This window comes from Dendronephthya gigantea, unplaced genomic scaffold, assembly GCF_004324835.1.
Source record: "Dendronephthya gigantea isolate DGI-Jeju-01 unplaced genomic scaffold, DenGig_1.0 000061F, whole genome shotgun sequence".
Taxonomy (NCBI): domain Eukaryota; kingdom Metazoa; phylum Cnidaria; class Anthozoa; order Malacalcyonacea; family Nephtheidae; genus Dendronephthya; species Dendronephthya gigantea.
This window is the reverse complement of record NW_021163071.1, coordinates 670,888-698,829: the sequence shown is the minus strand read 5'-3', so window position 1 is coordinate 698,829 and position 27,942 is coordinate 670,888. Positions and strand designations below refer to the sequence as shown.

Sequence of the window (27,942 nt, the reverse complement as noted above, 5' to 3'; positions counted from 1 at the left end):
ACAAAACGTACGTTTTGAAATGGCAAACGTAACGTTTTGAAACGTTAAACCTACGTTTTGAAACGTGAAACGTACGTTTTAAAATCGCACGCCGCAAGCTTGAACGCAAATGGTAGTATTCCTCTTACACGGCTTTGTCTTGACTGTATCCACGTTCATCTTTGCTAACTGTCATGCTTCATATATCTTGTTTCTTCTCGTTTTACTTTCTTTGCACAAAGTTTATGAAACGCTTTTACAAAATGTTTACGAAATGACAGTTAATATAAATTGCTGACGTTCTCATTGAAATACAAACTTTCTGTCTTAGCCAATCAGAACGTTCGTTGATTACCAGACGTTACTCGCGCATGCGCATAACTTACAAAACCACCCAACGTCGACCGTCCATGACAAAGAATTTGGACAACTTTGGATTCGCCTTATTCTACCGGGTTCCGGGTGTAATTCCTAATCTCCGAGCGGAATTAGTACCCTCGCAGGCGCTCCGCGCCCGCTCGGGGATTATCAATTTTCCTGTTCCAAGAAATCCGTAGAAACAGCAAAGCCTATCTTTAAGTCTTTCATTAATTCCAAGTGACAGTAATCTTTTTATTATTACTTTTATGGTTTACAGAAAGAGTTTTCTTGTCAACTGTCAAGCGATGATGGTTTCCAGGAAGGAGAACCCTGGGAACGAATAGTCGAATGCTGTGATTTGCCAATCAGTATGAAATTTGAATACTGAAACAAAAACATGTGTTCTTGATGGATATTTGGAAATAAATAATTTATTTATTTAATTGTTTAACAATGTATAATTAATCAACAAGGGAAATTGCTACCAAATGGTTAAAGGTTTATTCATCGATCAATGAAAATAAATACCTCGATAATAGTTTATTTGGTTCAATGATCTTGTACTATTAATTGGTCAATGGTCATCTGTTGTTCCACATTTGATTTCACCAGAATCTCTTAAATTTTAACATGATTGTGGCATCGACAGTATCGATACCTTCCCCAGATAATACTGATTTTGGATAATACACTGTGTTTTACAATAAAGGTGAAGAATGAAGTTAATTCTATTTGTTTTCAATATAATGTTGTATAAATTGGCTCTATACTTGAAATATGAGTATGTTCAATATTTGTGCAATATTGAACTCAAACATATCGTATGTTTTAATATCTTGTTATTATGTGGAGTGACGATTAAAATTCAAACACATGCAGTATAGAAATACGACAGTTTGTATAGGGTTGTGGGTATCTGTTCAATGTGTAAGTAAACAGGTATTGGTATAACTATCATAAGCTATCATGTTACATAGCCAATATAATATAATATTATATTCTGGCACAAGGTATCACTTGTCAAAACAGAGCTAGCAGGAGCTCTCAATGTTAAGCAGCTGCTCAATGTTATAAATTATCATTATGTGTGCATTGTAATAATTTGAAACTTTTATCAATTATCTATTCTGGTATATTCTTAATTTGTTTGCATATGACATCATCATCTGTCATCAGGTGCCATCTTTATTGATTCCACAAAGTTTTTTCTTTTTTTCTGTGTCTATCATATTATTGGGTAGCTATAATAAAATAAAGCAACAATAACAATTATAATTTATACACACATTTTAAAAATCTGCCAAGATTGCAGCAATTGCAAACCACCAAATAAAGTATTAAAATTATAGAATACATTTACTGTTGCCAAATTTGATAATATACTGGTACATAGTAATTATGAATATGATTTTGCACATTGGAATAATAGTGATACACAATAAGGCAATGCAAATATATGTTAATTTGAAACTTCTTTGGACATATATAGCTGATGTTTTTATTTTTTTATCAAACAAGGTCATCCAAAATGTCATCAGTGAAGGTAGCAGTGAGAGTAAGACCTATAAATAGGAGAGAGTTGAACCATAAAAGTGAATGTATAATTCAGATGGTTGCAAATAAAACTGGTATGGATCAATCATGGTTTAGTATTTAGTTATAAGTTAGTTAATTATTACATAAATAAATATCATTCTACATTCTTGTTTTGTAGCAATAACAAATCCTAAAACAAAACAAGCAAAGACTTTTAGCTTTGACCACTCATTCTGGTCATACTCTGAAGTGAGTGAATTCGTGTTCATATGTTTGCAAATATAATTATTTCCTCCACTGTTATTTCTGCATGTTTTAAGTCATTTCTAGTAGCTTACGTTCAACCATGATTAACAGTTAATCACCAATGTCATATGATTGTAAACTAGTAACTATTGTCGTATAATGGTCAACTATGTATTTTGTACCATTGTGGTATGATGGCCAACTACGTATTTTGTATCATTGTCATATGATGGTCGACTACGTATTCTGCACCATTGTGGAAGCTACTTCATTAATGTATTTGATTGTTGCAGAATGATGAACATTTTGCTTCACAACAGAAAGTTTACTTTGACGTTGGTCATGAAATGCTGGAGCATGCTTTGGAAGGGTAAGAGATGATAGAATCATACACAAAAAAATGCGTGTTGATTTTTGGTTTCTGTATACACAACTCTTTCTTAAAGACCTCTCAAATGACTTTTCTCTCTTCAATAAGGCAGCCAAAAGTGAATAGCCAAGCCTCTCTGAGAGATTACTGTAGTTAATATTCAGTAATCTTCTCTACTATAATAACTATTGAATAATGCTGATTGTTGATGGTTTTTTACTTAGGTACAACATATGTATCTTCGCCTATGGACAAACAGGTTCTGGGAAATCTTACACAATGATGGGGATGTCTGAACAAAGAGACAAAGGAGTTATACCACAAGTAAGGCAAAAAAGTCGGCGCTTGGAATATGTATTATTCTTTATGACGAGATTTTGCTTAAAAAATTTTTTTGTTATATTAGCTGTGTGAAGAGCTCTTTGAAAGAACAGAAACAATGGCTTCTGAGTGCGAGGAATTATCGTTCTCTGTCGAGGTAAGGTAAAATATTAGGTATCTTCTATGATAACAAGGTTTGACCGTTTGAACCTGCCGTTTCTTATGTACATGCAAACGCTGTATAAATAGATCTAATAACTAAAAATAGGTACGCAATGCGTACATGTGGGTAGCCTCTAATACATTTGCAAATCATTGGCTGCGATGAAGCTATGGTTTGGCAAAAAAATTCAAGTTTGATTCAATGTCAAATTACAGGCTGCTATAGTGGCGAGTCAATATAAACTAATGCTTATAATTTTACTTTCTAATGCCATATATTAGCCAGTCGAATTCACGAAATCGATTTTTTTGCACAATATATTTAAATTTTTTATTGTATTAATTTAAATACATTTTTAACGACAGAATAATAACATATATAAAAACATATTTACAAAAGATAGGAAATGCATGGTTTTTAAAAATAGAATAGGTGGACAGAACAAAAAAAAGAGTAAGGTTCTAGAGTGGTGGTACAAATCATCTGATAACATAAAGCTTAGTTTGGAAGGAGAGAAAGATTTTTTAACGTTTTCAAAGTACTTTTGTTTTATGCCGCTTAATTATTTATTAGCTAGCATATCGGATGTTATTGTTCCTGTACGAATTCAATTTGACAGCCTTCAACAGCATTGTGCATCAGCTCATAGCTAGATGTTCCACAGATGACTCGCTAGATCAAATGACACCAGAAAAGCTCATCAATCAATTGATAGCAGACATTGATTAACTGGACATTGTTTATGACACTATCCAGAAGAAAATCATTTAACTATCCTAAAAGTTATGTTTATAGGAACTGCACAGTTACATAAAATAAACTAAAACAAAAAAAGTATAAAGTTCTGTTAAATTATGTTAAAGCTTCCTAGTGACAATTGACACTTGTTATTTGACAAAATGATATATATATATATATATATATATATATATATATATATATCTTATTTATATATATATCCTAGGTCTTGATTTGAATATATTATCAGTAGTTTACATACACATATGTTTCTACAATACACACATTGTCTGTGAGTTTAAACTAACTTGAGTAAAATTTTTATATTAATTATATGTCTAAACATGGAATTTTGGGAATGGGACTTTTGCAATGACTATATTGGTCTTCGATTACTATTTTTCTATACAACCTGATCTATCAAGTCCCTTGCATTTTAGATATCTCAGCCATTTCCTTCCATCACCAGTAGTTAAGGGGAGCTGACACATTTTCGATCCATGTGTTACATTTTTCATGAAACTGTAGCATAATTTTTGCCAGTTTCATTCAAAACTGAAGCACAACTTTTGCCAGTTTCATCCAAATATTATAAAGAAACTAAACCTTGAGATCTTGTTATAAATCAATATGTTCTGTTTGTATCGCTGTTCCACTGCTTCGACATGCTATTTGTGAATTTAAGCAGAATTCCTTTGCTCAATTTTAGTGTTTACAGGAAGCATAATTTAGCATTTAATATTTTGATATTTTTGAAGCAAATGGAATATAAATATTTCATATTCAAAAAATACAAATGTGTGCATATTAACATTTCCATGTATGTACAAGTCATTAAATATATACAAGGTATTAAATATGCAGGGTGTATCAATATCCGCTCTGTTTTACAATACAAAAGCCATTTTAAATATCCATAGGCCTAAAATCTATTATGGTTTAGCCCAAACGTTTTTAAATTTAACTATTTGAAATTAATCAACAAATGAAATGGGCGATATAAGCAAGTTTTAATACTTATGCTGTGTTACCTTTGGAAATCATATACAATTATATATGGATAATAAATAGCATGCCAAAAGTACTTACGAATCAATAAATATGTTCCCCCATGCCAAAAGTACTTCGACTGAATCAATAAATATGTTCCCGAATTCCAGAAATCGTATGTCAGTTCGTTTCGGTAATGCGACAATCACCGAAGATGTCAACAAACACTAATAGTTCATAATCGTGATCGATCGTGATCTGTTCACTTATCCGACGATTTCCGAAGATGTGGACATTTAGACGGACGCGGACACTTTTCAGCCAACATAGTGGTTAGCCGCGCATGCGCAGCGGCTACCCACAAAAATTAATCCGTTTTAGGTCAGCTACATAGAGATATATTGTGAACACGTTCGCGATTTGCTCAATCCAAAAAACAGAGGGAATTTACGCGTCAGGTGTGTATTTATATTACTGTAATAAGATCTCAAAAAGTTTTGATCGTGATGTGAATTTAAAAAGCAAAGCCATCGTTTTTGTGATCCCAGTAAGAGTTTGGAGATAGGTAAATTTGGATAATGACTGAATGAATAAATTATCAAGGAATTCCTGCAAAATTCCCCTCTTTTTTTAGTAGTACAACTTTACACAAACTTAAAAGTTGTAGCAATCAATCGAGATGATTAACACGCATTTCTCTGTTTCTAAGGGAACATCCTATCATGGGACCTTACGTTGAAAGTCTTTCAAAACTCGCGGTCACTTCATTCGCTGATATCAACGACTTGATGGATGAAGGAAATAAAGATAGGTAATAAAATTGAACTTTACTTTCGATTCATTGTTAAGTAGCTACAATTTTTTTAAAGATACCATACAAATTATAAGATTTTGTTTCATTAATGTATGGGCTAGAAAGTTGAATTATGTAGAAAGTAATATTCCGAGTTTCTTGAGTAGAGTTTTTACCCCTTGTTTTAGAACTGTTGCAGCGACAAATATGAACGAAACTAGCAGTAGATCCCATGCAATTTTCACGATAATTCTCACACAGAAAAGGTACAAACTTTTGAATAAATTTGTTTCAACAGAGACAACAAACATTTTTCCAAACATCCCAAATATCTCGTGGTTTTTTATAGATATGATGAACTTACAAAATTAACAAGCGAAAAGGTACGGTAGAAATTTAGGTTTCATGGTTCACGAAGTTCGTTTCGGTTCAAAAGGGTTTCGAGAAAAGAGTGTTTAATTGGTTTTATGATAATTATTTTGCATTATTTATGTGAACAGGTCAGCAAACTGAGTTTAGTTGATCTCGCGGGAAGCGAAAGAGCAAGTGCCACAGGTGCAGAAGGATTTCGTCTCAAGGTATGGCAGTGTAGGCACAGAAATTTCGATATCTTTCGAGTAATTCTTCCACAAAAACCTTTCCCATCTATGGTGTTACCGGGAAAACCATTACTTCAGTACATACCCGTTGTCATTATCTATAAACCTAAATTGTAGCCTGAGCTCAGCAACGGTCGCTATGTAGTTCAGCTAGTTAAAAAGGCAACAATTGAATCACAGAGCCGCAAGTCAATCCTGACAAAGGTCGTGGTGGGTTTTTTCCCAACTACTTCCTGTTAGATCTAAAGTATTCCATCTATAAAAACACTCTTCTATAAGAGTGCAGCCTGCCATGCAGGATGCAGCCTTGACTCATGTAGACCCACGCAGACAGGACGCAATTTTTCAAAGATTTTTATTTTCCTAAAGCAAATAAATTTTAACCTATCATAAGATTCTTGAAGATTACGTTGCGATAATGCATTTTGAATGTTCTGGCGTCCATGTATAGATTCCAGAAATTTTGCTTCCAGAATTTAATTCATATGTTTCTGAAAACTGAAAACTCTCGTCGCGTTGCCGTATCGCGTCTGTCGACTTTATCGGCTCGCCAAAATATGATCAAGTACAGCTTGATAACTGTACATTAATTCTGTTGTTTCACTTGTATGCTTTTATAAACTAACTTGTTCTTATTTTGCCTAAAATCCTTTATAGGAGGGCGCAAATATCAACAAATCACTCACAACTCTGGGAAAAGTTATTTCTGCCCTGGCCGAACAGGTATTGTAAAAATATTGTTTAAACTCACATCTCTTTTGCTAAATTGTTATCGCTTAATTATTTTTATCGTGTTGTGGTGCAGTCAAGTGGGAAGAAAAGGCGAAGATCTGATTTTATTCCTTATCGGGATTCAGTCCTCACTTGGCTTCTTAAGGAAAATCTAGGTATTGTATGCCCAAGAAAACATCTATAAATCGTTTCATCACTAGTACTGATAGTAAAACCAGATCCAATTGTGCAAAGCAATATTGGAAGGTGTTTTCAGGTGTAATCATACCAAACCCTGATTCAACGTGATAACTTTGTCCTTTGGGAAGTAGTTAACACGAAATTCCTGTTAATATTCAGCAGATTGCATAAGAACTAAGACAATTGCAAAATCATACATGCAGTGATGGCATAGTGTTAATTGCACACACACAATGTATCAATAATATACATTTGCAGTTTGCTACATCAATAGCCTCAACTTCTCTCTTATACTTGTTTTTTTTTCTTTGTATCAAAACACATGCAGCACTAACTGCCACAACGTAAGCTATTGACATAAATGATAATGAATATTCTGTGAAACGATTGATCTTTTTTTTTCTCCGTCAGGTGGTAATTCCAAAACAGCAATGATAGCGACTTTGAGTCCAGCAGATATTAATTTTGAAGAGACGCTCAGTACCTTGAGGTAATTGTTCTAAATCGATTAATCATGCAATGAAATAAGTTGCTCTGTGATCTGACATTCTACCCAATGATGACATTCTACCCAATGATGACGTGAAACTAATCCGGCGTGGACGGGATCAAATACTATATCAGGGCGTGTCTCGACGAATTTCAAACTAATAGATTAACCTTTTGATTATTTGAAGTTTATACATTTTCACGATCTCGTATCTCGTACTGTTTTTACGATATAGATACGCCGATCGAGCGAAGCAGATTGTTTGTAAAGCTGTTGTTAATGAAGATCCAAACGCAAAGGTGAAATATAATATCATAGCCCTGCATTATCCTACAAGAATGCTGTGATCTAATGCGGTGTCAAACTTAAGCCTTTTTAGTCAGAGATATAAATTGTTTCGTTGTGAATTTGAATAGTAGGTTGTGTATGTAAATAAGTAAATGTCACATTAAATATTTGGCATATGATTTACCGTTAACCCGAACTTTAAGCCTTGCAAGGTCAGACATGGGAATATTTAAGTTGTGTTTTCTAATAGTCGGACTGCTCAATTCACTTATGCCAAACTTGTGCCAATGTCTAGATTATCAGAGAATTGAAAGAAGAAGTGTCAAAGTTGCGTGATTTGATTCAAAGAGAAGGATTAGATCTCGAGAAAATTGAAGGTACTTGTAAGCGTCTTTTGTTTCACCGAAAGACCGTTGATGTAGTTTAGCCCATGTGCTGTTGAACAACCTAATGTTATTGTTAAAGAGATTTACAGGTAGTTTTGTCAGCCTGAAAACTGGTACAGCCATAGATGTGTCATCCATGAAACCGTTTTAATTAGTCCTTAAATGGAATGGGGAATTTTCCTAGGTCTCAGCAATATTGGAGAAAACAGACGAAGCAGCGAGACAAATGAAGATATAGCTGCTTTGGAATCTAAACTAAAGGTACACATTCCTGTAAACTGAATAGTTAAATGTTTCATATTGACAAAAAAATATCATATTATCCAGGAATCTGAACGATTTGTTGCTGAGCTTACTGAAACCTGGGAAGAAAGGTTAAAGAAAAGCGAAGCAATCAAAGCAGAAAGGTAGTTGAATTACAGTCGGGGCCACGTCTATCACTGTGGGGAGGGGAGGGAGGGTAAACTGACCGAATTGTATAAATTAGCTATGAAGGTCTTTGGCGCTATGATTGACACCGACGCGTTTTTTCATTAATCGTAAAAGGATTAAGGTCTTTGGGGGTCTACGTTTTCTAAGTTTTTGTATTTGTTTTCGTCTTCTCATCCAGGGAAGCGATGTTGGCTGAAATGGGAGTGGCTCTTGGAGAGGATGGCCATAGTGTTGGATTATTTCAACCAAAAAAGGTAAGATTCAATTAAGTTGAGATGTCATGTATATATTGTACTCGCTGCATGGTATACATACAGTCGCTGATATTTTTTAGGATCCTTACTTGGTTAATCTTAATGAAGATCCTCTTATGTCAGAGTGTCTACTGTACTATATTAAAACTGGACTAACAAGGTGTGACATGAGGAATTAACAAAGTCCCTAATATAAAATGTAATAATCTGATATTATAGCATAGTCAATGACACTTGTTTGTGATTTTACTTTCTTATATATGTATATATAGTGTTGGTTGTGCATCTGGTGTTGTCTCTCAACATATCAGACTTAATGGAACAAACATTCAAGAACAACATTGCACACTCAATAACGAAGAAGGTTTAAACATTTTATTCAATTTTTTTGTCTTCATCTATGAATTTTGAAGAACGTTCTGGAAATCGCACGATACTCAAATAAAAACTATGGAATATGGTGTCATCTCTCTCATAACACGAGTCGTTCAATCTGGTTAATTATCAACGCCTCTTTCATGATTTATTAACAGGAAACGTTAAAATCATTCCAATTGAGGATGGAAAAACATTTGTCAACGGAAAACGAATTACGGAAGGTGTCTTATTGCAGTCAGGTAACCTTTATTGACTAGCTTTAATAAGTTGAATGCCGTATAGATACCTAGCATACCTTTCTAGCATATAGTACCCATTTTATTTAGGTGACAGAATTATCATGGGAGAAAGTCACATATTCAGATTTAACAATCCTGAACAAGGTGCAGCTAACGTTTAATTTAATATTTACTTGAATTTTTTTCCATAATTTCGGTTCTTTTTCCAATAATTTTGCAGTCAGGATTGCTGTATCGGATGACAAATGTCTTGTGCAAGGTGAGAATTGCACGAAAATAGAAAACATTTGTTTTTTTGCAAAGAATAATGATTGTATAACAGATTATTTTGGGGGAAGGAACTGGTGTGATGTATTTTTTTACCTTTTACAATTATTTGTAGAAAGTTTATTGAAGCAAGAGGGAGCAGTCTTCGACTGGTCTTTTGCTTTGCAAGAACTTCGCAGAGAACAGGGTGTTGATGATGCAAGGTTTGTCCATTGCGGACTGTCTAATTTTGATAATGGAAAACCACCTGAGAACATGATCATCATAACCTCGGTTTTACAGAGTGCTAAAGTTGGAAGAACAAATTCAACAAGAGAAAAAGGCAGCTGATGCATTATTGAAACAACAAAAGCAGGTTCGGCCATTATCTATATCATTTAACAACCGAAGTGTTAAACTTTACGGAAATATCGAACATTAATATAATATTCTCGTCTAAATTCAAACAAAGTTCAATTTTTCCAGTGGTATGTCTTATCTCAGAAGTCAGAAGAAATTTGTTTTGAAATAGCAAGAACGATTTCGTTTAAAGGTTTCTCTCATCGGCTGCTTCATGCAGTTTAATGCGATGCTTAACTTCCCTAAATTCACTAACAACATTATGCCGTTTTCTGGTATAAGATAGGGTCTGTTTAGTAACCATTAGTTTTCCTTTTGTGTGATCACATCAAATGGGTTTAGGGATTTTGATTATAACTTTTTTATCCCTAGACATATGAATCAAAACTTGAAGCTCTTCAGAAAAAGGTAAAGCAATAAAGTATACATTTAATGTTTAGTAAATATAGAAATATATATACCTTCTTATATCCTAATATGTCTACAGGTCGATTTATCTTCCCCTCCCTCGGTGGAAACATTAACAAGCACAAGTGAAAATGATCTGGACAGTTCCACAAGTGGTTAGTGCAGCATATTTACTAAAACTATTATTTTTCTGCAACTAGAACATTGATAGAAATTGTTTTATTTTCGAACTAGCGGGCGCCGAAGCGTTCAATTGGACCGAACGAGAGGAATATCTCGCCCGGTTAGCCGTGGAAAAGTGGAAAACATTTCATTTCGTATCGCTGAAGGTATGCGGACTTTTACGACTTTTTCTCGGCAAAAAGAAGAATCTCTCCAAAAAGAATATAATGTACATTTTTATAATTTTACTATAGGAAGACATTCTCAGACATACAGTGTCGTTAAAGGAAGCCAACGTGATTAGTTTGGAACTGAAGAAAAAGGTCAAAAATAGATCAAATTAGTCAATTATCCATCCATACCTAATATGTAGCTTGGTCAGTTTAAATTGCTTTCCTTGGGCCGGTTGTATAAAACATTTTAACTACATTTTGCATAGTTAAATCCTAGTTAACTCAGAAGCACACGACTCTGATTCGCCAATTCTGTCCTTAACTACAGTTAGAAGTTAACTATTCTTTATACAACTGGCCCCTGGAGGTCAAACAAAAAGTCATTCCGGGAATGATGAAGGTTTACTGTTTGAGGAAAGCAAGTTGCCAGTTTCTACTGTGTTTCGTGGAGTCAGATTCAAGTCTGATAAATAAGTAACCCCAATGATTGTGTTGTGTAAACTAGAGCATAACAATAATCTCATGCTTCAACATTAACCGTTCATGTTTCTTCCATAATAATAACAGTTTCTTTAATATTCAGGTGAAATTTCAGTTTGTCATATTCGCTCAGAACGACTACTTCAATATTCCGGACGCTGTGGATCAAGATCTGGAACCCAGGTCTCCTCGTACAGTACTCGCCGTTGAAGTTTCAGATAGTAAGAATGGAGTGATACATTTTTGGAGTCTGAAAAAGTTTAGGTAACTGATCTTAATTTTCACTGGATAACTTTATCATTCCTAGTGGAGTTGATTCCCTATTCGGTCAGCCGTACTACAGGGAATAATCTACAGTGTACATAGAAATTGGTAGTCATTCAAAATGGCTTTTTTAGGCTAAGGTTGAAAATGATGAAAGATCTTTACAATAATATTGCCATGGCAACTGAGCAACGAGATGGCGAAACTGATGAGCCGTTTTATGATGATTTTCCCTGGTTTCGTTTGATTGGCAGGTTCGGTAACTTTTAAGCTGTTTTACTCAGAGGAACTGTAAGAGACCACCATTGTCGTTGCATACATATTTACTGCTGGTTTTTCCTACAGATCATTTGTGTATATGAGGCACTTGTTCTATGGTACATCCCTGGATCAGAAAGTTCCAATCATCAACGAAAGATCAAACATTTTGGGAACCTTGCTTGTAAGAATTGAGCCGATTGCAGGCGACGAGAGCTCGGAATGTGATAAAAGTTTCCTTCCCAATGTAGCTTGGATCACCGGAAAAAGTGAGGTAGTTCTTATTGGAGAATGTTATAAGTCTGATAACTCTGCTGTGATTTCGTGTGATTGTTCTTTTTGGTGGAGAAATTGAATTCCTGAGTTGTTTTTAACAACAGTGAGTAATAATGAATTACAGGAGCAAGAATGCTCAGACATGGACAGCGTTGACAGTCACCATGAAGATCGGCTGAGAATTGGTTCAACTTTAGTTCTTCGTGTTACAATTTTGGAAATGCTTGATGTTCCCCAGGAATATAATGATGTCTTTTGTCAGTTTAAGTAAGTTGGGTGATACGCTTCTGGACTTTGGGTAAAGCCTTTGCTATACAACGGATGAAGAGCTGTATGGTTGAGTTCCAGGTTTCATATCAATCTTCATATGACTTTGTATGTTTATAGGTTTATATCGTTGGCGGGAGAAGATAACACGTTTTCATCCGATATTGTTCACAACACACCTTCACTACTCAGTGAAGTGACTGTTCTTTCTCAAGATGTACGCTTATTTGTGTCCTTTCCGCACGATACCGCATTATCAGGGCTATACAGTACATATCACATACTGTCTGTATATGCTACCATATCACGTCATACCTTATCACGCTATACCTTATCAAGTTATAGTTTATCAGACAATACCTCATCACACCATACCTCATAACACCATACCTCATTGCACCATACCTCAACACACCATACCTCATCACATCGTACCTCATCACACCATACCTTATCGCACCATAATACCTTATTGCACCATACCTGATCACACTCTACCTGATCACACCATACCTCATTGTATTACACACCTCATTGCACCATCCCTCATCACACTCTACCTGATCACACCATACCTAATTGCACCATACCTCATTGTACCATACCTCATCACACTCTACCTGATCACACTATACCTCATTGCACCCCACCTCATTGTACCATACCTCATCACACTCTACCTGATCACACCATACCGCATTGCACCATCCCTCATTATACTATACTTCATTACACCATTGAACAACTTTTCACCAGATAGGTGTTGTGGTCTCCTCTGCATTTCTTGAATATATCGAAAATAAACCTCTTGTGTTTGAAGTATTTGGGCACTACTATCAACAACCTTCACGTTTAGAACGAAAACTAAGCTCACCTCGGTGAGTATAATATTAAATAAAATACTTAAGTTAGTGAGTGAACGGACGGGCAGTACTATATTAACGCATCCCATGATTGGACATGATGGGTTGTGACAATGATCATTGGTAGAGTTTTTTCTTCCTGCACTCCCGATCCTCCAGTAACGCTAATTAATTCATAATTTTATATTTCAAGTCTTTCCGAATTAGTTCCTGCTCGTGATATCAAAAGTTCTCGTACAGCAGATGTACCGAAAGAAAGTCATAGTATGTTGCCTGTTTTGAAAACTACTTTTAAAGATGAAATATTGTCTTTGTCATCCTCTCTAATTTACTCGTAATAACTTTTATGAAATACTTCATTTAACTTTTCACGTCTTTGCAGACGACCCTTTGCTTTTACGATTACCTTCGCCTAAACGGTAAGTATCAATTTCGTTGTCTAGCAGCGTAAAAATTGTTAATTTGGGGTATTCCTCATAGCCGGACTTGATATATTTCAAGGACTCATGATCCAGGATTGGTGTACGAGTTATTGGTCCGTGTGCAGTTTCTTGAGCTGGCACCCAATGGAGAGTAAGTTGTTGTTGTTGATGATTTGTGCTATCTTAAAATACTAAATGGTGGATGGTTGTTAGCGAAGACAATAATAATGTTGTGGTATAGACCTCTAGAAAGAGTTTACATTATGACGTGGTTTGCGGACAAAGCATGCTTCCAATTTATACAACAAAAGTCGATGAAATTCTCATGCTCTATGTCTCTTTGCAGATATAGTCCATGTTTCGTGAAACATTGCCACGGTAATCTCAATGCTGGCATCGTCTTACTCCATCAAGTAAGTGAGACATTTATTGATCAACGGTCAACTGCTTTACTAGGACATATTAAACTATTTTGCAACATTTCTACTGCTAACTAAAATCCAATTTCTAGGGAATTCAGCGAAGGATTTTAGTTACAATTCTCCATGATAATTACCCAGAAATTAGATGGAAGGGCGTGGCAGAAATATGGCTAGGTTTGTGATTTTTCACTTTGGTTTTGTTTCCACTTCAGCAGTAAAACGTCAGCGTGTGAGATTAATGTCCAATAGATATCTACAGCCACTTTATTCTATGGATTAGGATATCTTCATTGGTCTAATTGCCTCACCTATGATATAAATGTCCCTAAAACCTGCTTTATATTTCCAGGAAATATCCTTCCATTGTCGTTGTGTGAATCAGACGGAACCTACCAGATGACGTCATCTGGAGACAACCAATGGATACCACTCGCTCCAGGCCCTGTCAGTCTTTCTCATCCTGTCGAATCAATTTCTTTTTTCAAATTTGAAATTCCATGGGACTCGTCCTTGCATAACTCCAAGCATCTGGACAGGTAGAAAGACGCGACTAGCTTTGTCGATAATTTAAGATAACACATGTCCAGATCTCTTTTGAATTGTGATTAATCTACTCCTATGATCTACTTCATAGGGTAACATATCCTGGTGATTTGATCTCAATACAACTGTATGTTACCCTTCAGGTAAACAAAACAGAATTATTTCGCCCGAGAAACAGACCCACAAGATGTGTTTGTGTTGAAAAAATTGTTTCATTGCTTTTTTGAATGTTTACTACCAACGAGTATATTTTCTTTTCTTTATAAGCTTGAAGGCTTTGAGCAAGCTGTTTCTCTTCAAAAGGAACTTCTTGTGGCGATCTACAACAGGGCATCGAAAACCACGCCTTCGAGGTACTGTAAAGCAAAAAGGAATTCCAGTTCAAAAACATTTTTACAAATTTGGATTTATGTTTGCTCGTATTTCAGATCAATTTGGAGTCAACTATTCTCCAACAAAACTCCAGATAATCCTGATATGTAAGTGAACATTTTAAATGTCTAGTCTTTGAGAAATACGGATAAATGCGGATATCGTGCATCAATTATTTTGTGTGCCTAGCGTTGATGAAATAATGAAACTGAGAAGAACGTCCGCTCTTGTTTGGTTATTTCTATATACTTTTATGATTTTGTTCTATGATACCTGAGGCTTTTGCTTATTCGACAAAACTCGTCACTGATCATAGGATTAGAGTTGTCCAAATTTGTTGTTTCTGAAACTCATTTATAGAAGTTTTCGCCCAACTTTCATCAACAGACCTTTTTCATGATGACGTCAAACGCGGAATGTCTGATGTTATACGAAGTTTGATTAAATTATGTCAAAGGCCTTATAATGAGAAAGATCTACTATCATGCCTCATTTGCTCAAAGCATTGTTGATTTTTTCCACGCAGGAACCAATGCAGCGGGGTTTATGAATTAGTAATTACTCCAATCAGCAACAAAGGTATGCCTTATAAGCTTTGAACTTTGAAGTTTGTCATCAATTATTTCAACTAATTTTAGCTCATCCTTTCTCTCTGCATTTTATTCTGTTTCTGCTTCTAGAAGAAGAGGAGAACGCTGCCGTGGCGTATGTTCGGGGTGAGGAAAATATTAAAGACTGGCGGCCAAGGAGTTCTTCGTTAATTGAAGAACATTTCAAGAAACAGTGTAAACTACTTTATATTCAAGAGGTAAGATTTTTAAATTAGGTTCTCCGAAGTAACTCTGCAGCATATAAATGAAAAATCCTATTCTGAACTGTCCAGAAGAAATGTATTAGAGGAAGAAATGAATGATTCAAAACAATCGTTTCATATTGTTAAATACGACTTGAACTGCCCCTCTGATATTAAATCTATATCACGGTAGTTTATTGTAGTGTAGTATACCTAAACAGACCGCTGTGCCAAGCATTTGAGCTACCTTAAACGAGACAACAGGCAACGCAATTTCGAAGTGATTTATGTTTCACTTCGAGCGATATAAACCTGGCTTGCGACGTCGTAGCAACATTGGACCACCACGTTTGATCTTTGTATAATTTTTGCGGGGGTTACAAGGTTGTGTTTCGACATTGTACTTATACTAAGCCCCTCCTTTTATATATTACCTGTTTTGTATAATGTGTTAACATAGGTATGTAAAGTTCGACACTTGCTAATGCTTCGCAGCAAGTTGTCAGAACATGATCTTTCATCAACATATTCATCACCTCGCTCGGAAAACAGCAGATGTTCAGACGATTTTAGAGACGACGAGAGTGAATCGATGATGAGCTCTGGAAAAACTGATAAAGTCCATGAAATTCTAGACAAGGTTAGCTCAAGAATAAATTATTATAGTATTCTTTTACACAACAAACTGACCACAATTCTATTTTTGTAGTATGTTCATTTATTGAACAACTCACGAAGTGAAAAGGTATATATATACAATATTCATGCAATGACCTATAATTAATTTCTTGATATTCTGCAATCATTTAATTCCTCATGTTTTCCAGAAATTAATACAGCTGGGAGAGGTCAACAAGCTTGCTTTCGACAGCAGTCACGTGACAGGCATGAGAACGGAAATAAGAGAGATTGTGAAAAAGTAAGGATCAATTTCCCATATCCCAAGTTGTCCTGCGTGTATATAGACAGCGCAGTGCAGTGTATGATTTCCGGTATTTTTGTTTTAGTAATGTCGTGTCGAAGAAAGGTTTTCTTCTGCTCTTGGAGGATGATTCCTGTCGTTGGAGGAAAATTTGGATGGTCAGTTCCAAATAGTTTAATATAGCCATAGGATGGTAGTGAAGCTGTTTGGTAGAAGAATAAAGTATACGCATTGATAAACAATCAATTGTTATTTGAAATTAAGAAATATTTTTTACTTTAGGTGATCAGAAGGCCTTACGCGTTTTTTTATCGCACAGAAGACGACCAGGTATTGTGTTTGAATAATCGTTGGGTTCACTTCACTGCATGTACATGAATGGTGCCCATTTCGTGATTTGCCTAATAAAGCGATTTTCAATTCATAGATTGAAAGAAGTATCGTAAATTTATGTCACACGAAAGTTTCATGTCACGAAGACGATAAAGATCTTCAGGTATATGAACAGCTGATTGTTAGTGTGCATCTTCCATTTTTGTCAATGTTTGACTAAGATTTGTTTCCTCTGATATTTGCCTGGTTATGTCTCTTACCTCAGTCGTATGCATGTGAGGAGTGCCCATGCGATGCACGTGTTTTTCTGGGTACCCATGCGACGATGCACGTGTTTTTCTGGGTACTTTGTTCTCCTCGTGTAGTAGCCTCATACCTGGGCGATTTATCCGATAAAGAATTGTATTCAGTTACTATAAAGATCAATGGTTTAAGAAGCAAACTCGAGGGGTGCTTCAGGCACTGGCTTGACTCTTGAGGTGGTGTCGCGTCTTCCCCAGGCGCTCGCTCTTCCTAGCCACAGATCTTCATATTGTAGCACATTTCCCATTCTCGTACCCAGAGCGCTTCGTACGCTCTGGGTACGAGAATAAACATTTCCAGGCCGATCTTGTGATATCACTAGACGTTTTCAAATCTTTTAGGTAAATATTATTTCCTTGCAAGCTAAACATCGTGGATATTTGGTTAAACCAGTGAACCAAAAAGATAAAGAGTTTCATGAATGGCTCTACGCTTTTGACCCTCTCCTCGCTGGGACAATAAGGTAACACGGCTAAGAATAAGGACATTATGCAAGACGCGCTGTCTGACCATACATAGAAACAGAAAGCGAAAAAAGGGTGGGACTATACATAAATGAAGGAAGACTAGTCGTTTCCAACGATAACTAATAATAGAGAACGTTACAGCTTAAAATATATGAATTAAACAATTTGGAGGGGGAATCACACTTTGTAATCCAAACCAAACGGGTTATCAATGTACACGTCTTCTTTCACTAAGTCACTCTGTGATTTACCGATTCATTACATCTCACGTTACGTGCACTAATTGTATAATTGTCTCACTAGGTCTAGGGCAAATTCAGTACGGCTTAAACAACGTTGAACGACGCGCTTCGGTATGGAACAAATATATGTGATTTTGGCGTGACGTTTGGTCAGGGGTCGGATAAGTGGTGGAACCTTGGGTTGGGAACAACGTTGATATTATTGGTGGATATAGAGTGAAACTATTAATTATATTTAGGACAAACAATACAATTTATAAATAGTTACAATAGCATATTTATTTATATATAAGTTGCATGGAGTGATAGATAGCTTATTTTCAATGACATAGTTACTAAATTTCTCGTAAACAGTAACAGAAATAAATCTATTTTTTTATTGCAAAATTCGTTCTTAATAGATAATATCAATTTTCGAGAATCTTATCACATTTAAAACTGCAGATTTAAATCAGAGGCTGCTCTTTCAGAACGTAATAGCATAGAAAGCCAAACAAATGGGTCGACAAACCACTCTGGTTTGGCTTCTGTCGTAGTAGTTTGTCTATATAAAATTTCTATGGAGAATACAATCCCATTAAAATGAACTATACATAGAAGCTTCAGTGTTATAAGTTCCAGCGTTTTACTCCAACAGTTGTGTCAAAAATGGTGGGTTGCATAAATTCTCCACGTTTATCCAACATGTAGTAGAAACGACGATCTCTTATTTTGAAAACGACAAACGCTTTTTCGTCTACGAGGAAAAAAAGATGACGTTTCGAGCAATAGGCTTTTTCTGGAAGGTAGTAAAATGGACCAAGGTATTTTGTTACCTTAGCCTGTGTATAGTAAAGATAGGTAACATTTACTTATTCTCTTTTTTCATGCCTTGAGATTTAAAAACATGCGATGACTTATGTCTTGTTGACTTGTGAGTGTTGACCATCATCCTCTGTCACTATAAAGCCTTAATGGATTAACAATAAATCATGTCACATTTATAATGTACGTACCCAATCGTGATCCCAAACAAGATACATCAGTGAGCGGAACGCTAAACTGTTTCGTGCTACCAACAGGTGTATACGTTTTCACAATGATACGTGCTCCGTCTCTGAGGAGAACTAGTTGATTTACTGACCTAAGTGCGAGAAAGGTTCGTTCAAACTTCAAAGACGGTCATATCATACAAGACAATAAATTCGAATCAGGAAATAGATGCTGTTAACCAACCGTAAGGCGTACAAACATCCAGTAAAAAAGAACAATATTCCCATTCCAAGGGAAGCTATGGAGACTACAGTTTGGGTCTGAAAATAATTATGTTCAAATTAACATTCAGTAATATGAAGTATAAATTGGGTACATGCCTAAAAACGATTTAGGCTGTTGAACAATATGAATCATTTTCTGTTGTTGCAATATTGATATGAACAAGATGGAACAATGTTCTGCCTACATTGTTCAGAGTTGTTATCAACATTGAACAATATTGTTACATCTGATTTGATTCAGTTCCAATAATATTTTTCAATGTTGTTGACACCTGTGAACAATATAGGCAGGACGCATTGTTTTTAGTGTGTAACTCTATATTGAAATCTAAATCAGTATTTAAACAGCATGTGTGAGGGGGAATGAATACCACTTGTCTTTTTAAACCCCTCTATAACATTACATGCCCTTGTGAATTAGTGTCCCTGTTGTTTTTTCTTTCGTCTTAATACCTTTGAATCCAGTAAAAATTTTGGGAAATATTTAAACCCATCAAATTCATCATGACTTTCTGCAGTTTTATTCTTCCGTTTATGTTCTTGAAGTATCTGTGACGCTGGTCGTATGTACACATACATGACATATGACATATAACTCCAGAAAACCAGCTGACTCAGTGAGGCCACAGCAAGTATTTTATAGAACCCATAACGCTCATAATGGTATAGGATTATGTCCTGGCCATATTTTGTTGCAAGAGGTCTTGTTAAAATCCTTTGAGAACTAAACTGTGATCATTATAGAGTTCAATTATTTGAACCAGCCAAACTAGGGCAGAGTCCAATACTATAATGCCAAAGTCTATAGGGCACAGCAAAAATCTGATTTGCCTCAGACCCATGCCATAATATTGTATTGTATGTCTCAGACTCATGCTATTGCTTATTGCTTACCCGAGAGTCGTGCCAATGAGACAGTGTCTCATCTCTGTCTCAAAGATACAAAGGTCACACGAATAGTATATTAATTTCAGAGGCATAAAAACCACAAGCACTGGGGGGCATGTCAATGCCCACCCCCTCCCCCCCCCCCCATTAACATCCAAAGTGATGAGAATAAGTGCTCTTATTGCATGGCCAACATTTATAGAAATTTTCTTGAGGGTGCCCTTTTGTATTAAAAAGTGCCCTTAAGAACTTGGGTAGATTACCCTGCAGAAAGGGCAGTGCCAGTGAGCCCCCAAAATTAAACTTGCTTTCTAACGGCCCATATTGACTTATTATTCAAACGTTCATATTTTGAGCACAAAGTATATATACAAAACCGCTTGCCTACCAGCTGTAGCGTTGATCTTGTTAATATACCTCTACAACAAATGTTCGAAAAATGACCATTCTTCAAAACATTTCGAATTATACCCGCCATTTTGTTTGACACTGATCGCTAAACAAACTGGATAGACAAACAGTGGTCAAACTCAAAGGTGATTTGTGTGCTTTTTATTGCTGGTTTCTTCGATTTTCAGAGGATTTTAATGTGTGAGGACAATATATTATGGGCAGAAATTATTTATAATAACTATGGAGAAAAAACGCAAGAAATCTAAAAGAAGTTTACGTGGGGACGATGTTTATGAATTCGCTTGTAGATATGATGTTGGCTGGTCGAAGAAAAGAAAGGCAAACCATAAAAATAGCACAGAAGGTGAATCAAACAAGAAGAAAGGCGAAGTTAGTATATCATTGTAAATTGAATTGAATAAATCAATTATTACGGCTCAACCAAAAGTTGAAATTCCACGTTTAGTATTTTAATGACTTTAATAAAAATCCCTCCTGACTTCAGACCATAGACAATCCAAAGACAAATCTGTCTCTTGGATTGTCTATGTTCAGACTAGCACGTGGCTTCCAAATGTAAACAGGCGCTTGTGACAGGTGAGAAATTTTTCCCACCAATCCAACCAATATTTTGTAGTAATATGCGCATCCCCTATCAAAGGCAAAAGTCATTTGTTGATGGGTACATACAATATGCATGTTACTATTAAAGACACTGTCAACAATAAGACATTTATGTCCATGTTGAATCTATCCCCATCTAACCCAGCTGAAACCCATTTACTCAATGCACCTAGATTTGGTTTTTTGTATGATTTTTCATTCTTGTGGTGTAGCTGTTAAATACTAATCACATCTTTCCTATGCTAAAAAACCCATGATATTTATCTTTTTTTTGAAAGGATGAAAGGCAGATGCAGTGTGGCAGTTTATCTACTAATAAAGTGACTAATATTGAAGACTTATGGACTTACAGTAATAACAATGAATCTCCTGATCTTGAACCATCACCATCAAAGGGGAGAAAAAGATTAGATATTAAAAGTAGAATTAAACAAAAGAAAAAGTTAAAGGAAAATGAAGAAAGGTTGTTACAAGATGGACAAAATGTAAATCCGCTACATACACAGTGGAAGTTTACAAAGGCTGAATTACAGAACCTGAAAAAGAATGGTAAAGCTGTTTTAATTTTATTGAATGTTTCTTCATGTGTCTTATTCCTAACTGATTATAGATGGACAAACAGGTCCTCCCTCCACTAATCAAGCACAGTACGATCCTTCACAATAAGATTGCTTAGTGTCAGTTATAAATTGTTATGAAATTGCAAGTATTTAGCATTATATCTAGGCAGGTTAGGTCTCATTGGCATATCATCTGCAAGATACTGTAACATATTAAGCTAGTTCAGGGATCGTTTTGGGGAATCTGATGTAAGTACAGTGAAAAATATTTATCAGCACATTTGAAAATATTTCTATATAATAAAACTCATTTTAGGTGTTAAAGTCAAGGTTGGAAATTGGTCAAAGAAAGAAATTACCACATTAGAGAACAACATGAAAGAATATTTAGAGGTGATTTTGAAGAGAAATCTTCAACCTTCAAATCTTAAAAATTTACCTTTGGTTTAAACCATCAATGTGACAATTACAACAAGGCACTTTCTGTAATTTATTTACCAGGCAAACAATCTAACAGACCCCATGCCACTAATACTGGGAGAAAATGGCAAACGAGCCAGAGACATGAAAATGAAAACTGTTTCTACGGATTTCTATCGAAGTTTAGGTAAAAACTCTGAATCTTATGGGGGATTTTTCAATCTTACATACCTATATATTCTGAAATATACCATAAACATTTGTGTTAATAATTTTCTTGTATGATTGCATGGCGACTTTAGTAATTATAATAACTTGTAGGTACACCACGTAAGTATTAAATACTGCAAAGCTTTCGGTCCGTTAACCCGGACCTTCATCAGTGCAATTACTTGAATACACGTTTGCGCGTCACTTAAATATCATGTTAGTCGTGATTAGTTTGCTCGCGCTATTAATTAAACCGTTTCATTTAAACGCAAACGTGTATTCAAGTAATTGCACTGATGAAGGTCCGGGTTAACGGACCGAAAGCTTTGCAGTATTTAACATTTGTGTTGTTTAGGAAAAGGAATAAATCGACCTTTATTTCATGTATACAGAAGAGTATTGCGGGTGTACGACCCTGGGAACTATGTTGGAAGGTACATGGATATAGACTGGTTCACCCAATGAAATGCCAGAAATGGACATAAGCACAAACATGAACACAAGAAAATAAAATTCACATTTGAAATTTCCTTTCCTTGTGCTTCTTCTTGTGAATATTATGTAAGATAAACATGAACAGTGTAAATTAAATGCTCATGCGTATTTTCCTCCTGCTTTATGTTTATTTTGTTGTGTGAACAAGGCTTTAATGTTTATAGCACTTTTCTAGTGTAGAGTAATACATTCATTTTGAATACCAATTAACATTAAATTGCCTATTTTTATTTGGAAGGTGGTCAGAGAGTGATTCAAGTGCTTTATTAAGGTATGTACTGTACTTGCCACAAAGGCACAAACTAATAGATCAAGAGCCCAATCATGTGAATACTATTTCCAGGACTAGTCAATAGCCATGTGCTAGCTAGCTTCTCAATTCCTACTATCTAAGTAGTTTGTACTTCTTTTTACCAAATTTTGCACTTGTAAATAACCATTCATATAAATATTTCACTTATACTAGTGTAATATTCATAACATCATTAACATGCCCCCTGGGGAAATACGTTTTTACCATTATCTATTCCTAGAAATTGAATCCAGGAATTAAATACCAATGCATTTGAGAATTTCCTCTGATTGAAATGATTCATGTTTCTTCAAGTCCCAACAAAATGTTATAAATTTGTGTATTTTAGGTATCATGCAGTTTATGGTAATCAGTGGACAAAAATTGGAGGCTTTCTTGGTCGTAGTGGCATGGCAGTCCACCATAAATATCTAGAACTAATTGAAGAAACGCATGGTAAATATTCCATAGAAGTCTTCATCTGCTAAATGACAATATCAACACAACAAAGATTGAGCGTACTGGTAGAAATACAATAAGAACAATTCAATGTTTTGGGGGAAGATTCTGGGTTGACTCCATCAACCACTGTCCAAACTGTAATCATAAAGTTACAATTTTAGCCAAAATTTTACTGGAGGACACATGCAACACAATTTTCCACCGTTTAGTTCAGTCCCCAGCAGTCTGTTGTCAGCCCCCTCTAACACCCCCTCTGTCCTTACAGCAACCCCCCCCCTTTCCATGCTATGTATTTTAACTATTGATGGGATGTTGTGAAGCCCAACATTAAGATTGGCTAAGATTGTAATTATGATATTTCAGTGATCACTGACAAATGAAGTGCTATTTTAAAATTACAACTACATTTTTTGCAAGCCACCGTTAACCGTTAAGTTTTTATCACGTTTGTTTACGTTTCAAACTTTTGGGTTTGAAAAACGTCGAATGTTAAACTATAAACTATTTTAGTTGAACTGTAAACAAACGTGATAAAAACTTCACGGTTAACGTAGCACAGAGGTCTAACGGTGGCTTGCAAATAGCTGTAATTTTCATATTGACTGGTCGCCAACAGTACATCGCATGAGAACTACAGTACAGTATGCTTGACTCAGCGCGTTCGACAAATCAGGCATACTATTGTTGTGTAAACTGTGTTTCTCATTTATTTATGGCTGTTTATGGCAATATTGTTGTCTTATTGTCTCCCCCACTCTATTAATTAAATGCCCCACTCTATTTCCCAAATTAGCATAGTCCGTCACTCGTCAGTAACCACTAACCATCATCAGTACATCAATACCGCTAACCAATGCAACTTCACTTCTTTAACCCTGGGTTATATTTTACTCCGCTGTTTTGGTTTATATCCACCGCTGCTTGTTTCAAGACTTTACAAAATAAGACTTTTATTGATCCGCAAAATATTTATGAAAAAAATATGTTCAGCTTCATAAACGAGCGATTACAAAAATTGATGTGAAATTTTGAGTTAACCCAGGGTTAAGCTAACTGGCTTTTGAACAACCGGAGAACGTTAGAGATACCATTATCTTCCTGTTTTCACGACAGGTCCTTGGTCTGAGGAAGAAACTCAACGTCTTGATGCAGCTGTGAGAGCCTCGACCGGGACAGAATTTGGAAGTCAGATTTATGAAAAAATAAACTGGATCGAAGTAGCACTTTTTGTTATGACAAGGACGTCGATTCAGTGCAGGGAAAAATGGTAATTTTCGCAAACCAGTTACCTCACGGGATTTCGGATATCACTTCGCGTCGAGCGAATAAATTCATTCACATGACGTTTCGACTTAAACCTAAAGGCCTTCGTCAGGATCAGGTTTAAGCCTGGTTTCCCTATGACGCCGACGTCGGCAAAGTATTATTGTCGGTGATTATCGATGAGTGAAATCTTTTCTCTTTCTGATACATTTTCTCCTTGGATGATTACAGACAGTGAGTCGGCGAACGGTCGGCGTCATATGGAAACCAGGTTTTAGTTACTTACTGTGTTTATACTTACATAATTATGTCAACAATGTCGGTGTTAACAGCTTGTTAACCTATTCGTCTGTTTAAGCCCTTCAACGACCTTTTTAACGCATTGACCCCATCCAGTGAAAATATCACCGCCCGCCATATTTGCCTGGAAAAGGGCCTGCGGAGGAGGTAGATAGTACTGGACCTATTTTGGGGGTTGCCCATGCAGCATGCTTTTTCAGGTTGATGCAACCAATTTTATCTTTGTACAGGTTAGCTAGTGTTTGTTGGAATAATGAAAGCGGAAAAAAGACAGTGAAATGGACGTCCCAGGATGATGTTAAGTTGATTGAACGGTCAGTCGACATTGTCAGTTTATTTTCAGTTTGAAGCAATGAGGAAAAAAACAGGCTTTTATCAGAGTGGTTAAATGTTATATATTTTTTGGTTGATATATAGGCTGTACAGATCAGATGAGAATGACGAGAACGATATTAACTGGGTGTTATTTACAAAAGATCTTCCCAAGTAGGTTTCAAATTTTGCAATGTGTATAGCCTATAGTATAGGTCTTTTGCAATTGATTTTTTAAACCATATTCACGAATAATGCTATTGTCGCTGTGTATTAGCCACGGAATAGTACGATAGAGGTAGTAGGCAGTTATACAAAACAATTTAGTTTTAAGATAAAGTCGGGTAAACGAATATATGAATTTTAAACCCCCCCCCCGAATTATCGGGCTAGTTTCGACCCAGGAAATGTCACACTCAAAATCACAATATTATTTTTTTAGTTCACCCTCCGTGACATGGTTACGCATGCGGTGGAACACGCTAAAAAAAGCTGTCCCAAATTACACTGAATGCGACTTCGAAGGTATTCCTCTATGCTTTGATTCTACAGTAACAAGACTTCTGGGGAATTTTTGTCCATGGACCCCTAGGGATGTTGGTCTCTGTCAAAAAAGATCATTTGTATTTGTTGTAGGTTTCTCATATGCGGTTTAATTGATTATTGAAACTTGTGCTTCCCCTATCAATTATATACAAACACTGCAATTCTTGGTCCCAGAACGTAGATATTTTTATGATGTGCACCTCTTATTGCGATATTTACACTAATATTTTTTGACTAGAAATTTTGGATTATCTTCACAATACACATCGAAAATTTCTCCAAACAGAAAAGCCCAAAGGCAAAGGCAAAGACCACGATTCCAACGAACATTCGTGAATGTTGAATCACTCTGGTTGAATCATCTACTATTCTATATAATTTATTATGTTATATATTATATATTTATATTCCTATTGTTAAAAACTCAAGAAAGGCGGGAAAGCTCAGGCAGTGCAAACCAATGAACTGGTGCAAACCCATTGCCAGCAAGGGATCAATGGAATTTACAATTAAACAAGACGCCGTTCTGGCGTTAACTCCGGCGCACGTGCCAGTCTTCAATATAGAGCTTCTGAACATAAACAATACAGTTCGCGTATTGTTTCGCATACATATTCGCATTTAGATGCCTTGCGAACCTAAATGTTCGATCGCAAAATTCAGAAGCACATCGCAGTATAGAAGTTCAATTGTTCAAAAATGTAAATAAACCGCATGATACATTCGCTTCGTCTTACACTTTGCCTTTGGAATTCGCGCTTATATATAGTTGTATTAAATCTTCGATCCTGTGCAAACTACGCGACGTGTCAACGCGCCCATACACGACCACATCATCTTGTTAAACGGCGAAATAGCAGCGATATTATTAAAATAGGACCGAGTCTACATGTATTAAATATATTCTTACCCCAATTCAATCTAAACTTAATCGAACAGCATAAAAAGAACGGTTTATTTGTTCCTCTTGGAGGAATTGCCATATCATGCGAGCGAAATCGAATCGCGCATTGGAAAATTAGCCAAAGCTGTGCACCACAACTCTTGGGAGATAAGACTGGGACGTAGATAAATACGATCACATACACTATTCAAATACTAGTATATTTCGCGCCATTACAGACTTGCGACGACGAAAAATAATAAAAAAAAAAATAAAAAAAAAAAAAACAAAAACAAAACAAAACCGGGGCGAATTTTCAACTCCGTCGCTGACGCCGGAGTAAAAATTGCTTTAATAAATCAGTGGTTTCTGGAAACACGGCCAAAAAACTTCAAAAAAAAGCAGAGCCGTCTTACTGAAAACCTCAGAAACCATCGCGAAACACCGTAATCAAGACACAATTGTTGAAACTTGAAAAGAAATTCAACCGCCGATGTTTTGCAAACGGTCTCTACATGTAGCATATATGCGTCAGTATAGTGCTCAGCGTCAGTACAAATTTCCTACAAATTGCCTTTGCGTCCCTGGAAGCTACGCTGGCTACGCGTGATACATCCAGTAACATCCTTGAAAGCGGTTCAGGTTTACTTTTTGGCGCCTTTTTGAAATATGAGCCGACCGGAAATCTGTCCCCTTTATTTATGCTCCTCAATCTATCAGGAAGAAGTCTTTGAGTCTTTAAAACTCGCTAAGCCAGGGTCAGGCCAAATAAAAATTGCATCACCGTTTTACTACTATCTGTTTCGATTTATACATTGAGTATTTTACGCGGTCTCGGCATAACGATATTATCACTATTATGTACATTTTTAAGTGAATTACAACACGCATTCCTATTGGGGGGACGCCTGTTTTGTTCCCTGCAGGGAGTTGGTATAAATACGAGGTGTATTTCCCCTAGTGTGTTATAGTTCGTATGGTTCCTGCA

The 27,942-nt window shown here is 35.9% G+C and overlaps 3 protein-coding genes across 3 annotated transcripts; 2 read left to right on the top strand and 1 right to left on the bottom strand.

Annotated features, from left to right (window-relative positions):
- The first annotated feature begins 713 nt into the window (after window positions 1–713).
- LOC114530203 (kinesin-like protein unc-104) lies at window positions 714–18,351 on the top strand. Its single transcript, XM_028551781.1, has 55 exons — window positions 714–1,048; window positions 1,858–1,967; window positions 2,054–2,124; window positions 2,415–2,491; window positions 2,716–2,815; window positions 2,898–2,969; window positions 5,085–5,161; window positions 5,413–5,514; window positions 5,685–5,762; window positions 5,846–5,879; window positions 5,997–6,074; window positions 6,753–6,818; window positions 6,901–6,982; window positions 7,419–7,497; window positions 7,733–7,796; window positions 8,081–8,162; window positions 8,356–8,432; window positions 8,499–8,578; window positions 8,782–8,857; window positions 8,938–9,017; window positions 9,130–9,221; window positions 9,391–9,474; window positions 9,562–9,618; window positions 9,695–9,733; window positions 9,857–9,944; window positions 10,024–10,096; window positions 10,453–10,488; window positions 10,568–10,643; window positions 10,723–10,817; window positions 10,905–10,973; window positions 11,407–11,567; window positions 11,702–11,821; window positions 11,913–12,099; window positions 12,226–12,368; window positions 12,489–12,585; window positions 13,125–13,246; window positions 13,425–13,495; window positions 13,614–13,650; window positions 13,733–13,804; window positions 14,000–14,066; window positions 14,165–14,249; window positions 14,425–14,611; window positions 14,710–14,761; window positions 14,886–14,971; window positions 15,047–15,097; window positions 15,517–15,569; window positions 15,671–15,798; window positions 16,244–16,423; window positions 16,493–16,528; window positions 16,611–16,702; window positions 16,791–16,863; window positions 16,988–17,035; window positions 17,133–17,201; window positions 17,683–17,804; window positions 18,112–18,351. The coding sequence occupies exons 2-55, from the start codon at window positions 1,868–1,870 to the stop codon at window positions 18,146–18,148; spliced, it is 4,560 nt and encodes a 1,519-aa protein (XP_028407582.1). The 5' UTR covers window positions 714–1,048; window positions 1,858–1,867; the 3' UTR covers window positions 18,149–18,351.
- Window positions 18,352–20,672, bottom strand: LOC114530207 (transmembrane protein 223-like). Its single transcript, XM_028551786.1, has 5 exons — window positions 20,583–20,672; window positions 19,760–20,035; window positions 19,266–19,342; window positions 19,046–19,173; window positions 18,352–18,786 (listed from the first exon to the last, which is right to left on the bottom strand). The coding sequence occupies exons 1-5, from the start codon at window positions 20,670–20,672 to the stop codon at window positions 18,659–18,661; spliced, it is 699 nt and encodes a 232-aa protein (XP_028407587.1). The 3' UTR covers window positions 18,352–18,658.
- A 42-nt stretch (window positions 20,673–20,714) lies between these two features.
- Window positions 20,715–26,582, top strand: LOC114530297 (cyclin-D-binding Myb-like transcription factor 1). Its single transcript, XM_028551905.1, has 12 exons — window positions 20,715–20,977; window positions 21,490–21,760; window positions 22,088–22,164; window positions 22,273–22,378; window positions 22,757–22,835; window positions 23,135–23,167; window positions 23,538–23,644; window positions 24,764–24,917; window positions 25,444–25,527; window positions 25,631–25,699; window positions 25,968–26,050; window positions 26,310–26,582. The coding sequence occupies exons 1-12, from the start codon at window positions 20,828–20,830 to the stop codon at window positions 26,405–26,407; spliced, it is 1,311 nt and encodes a 436-aa protein (XP_028407706.1). The 5' UTR covers window positions 20,715–20,827; the 3' UTR covers window positions 26,408–26,582.
- The last annotated feature ends 1,360 nt before the right edge of the window (window positions 26,583–27,942 follow it).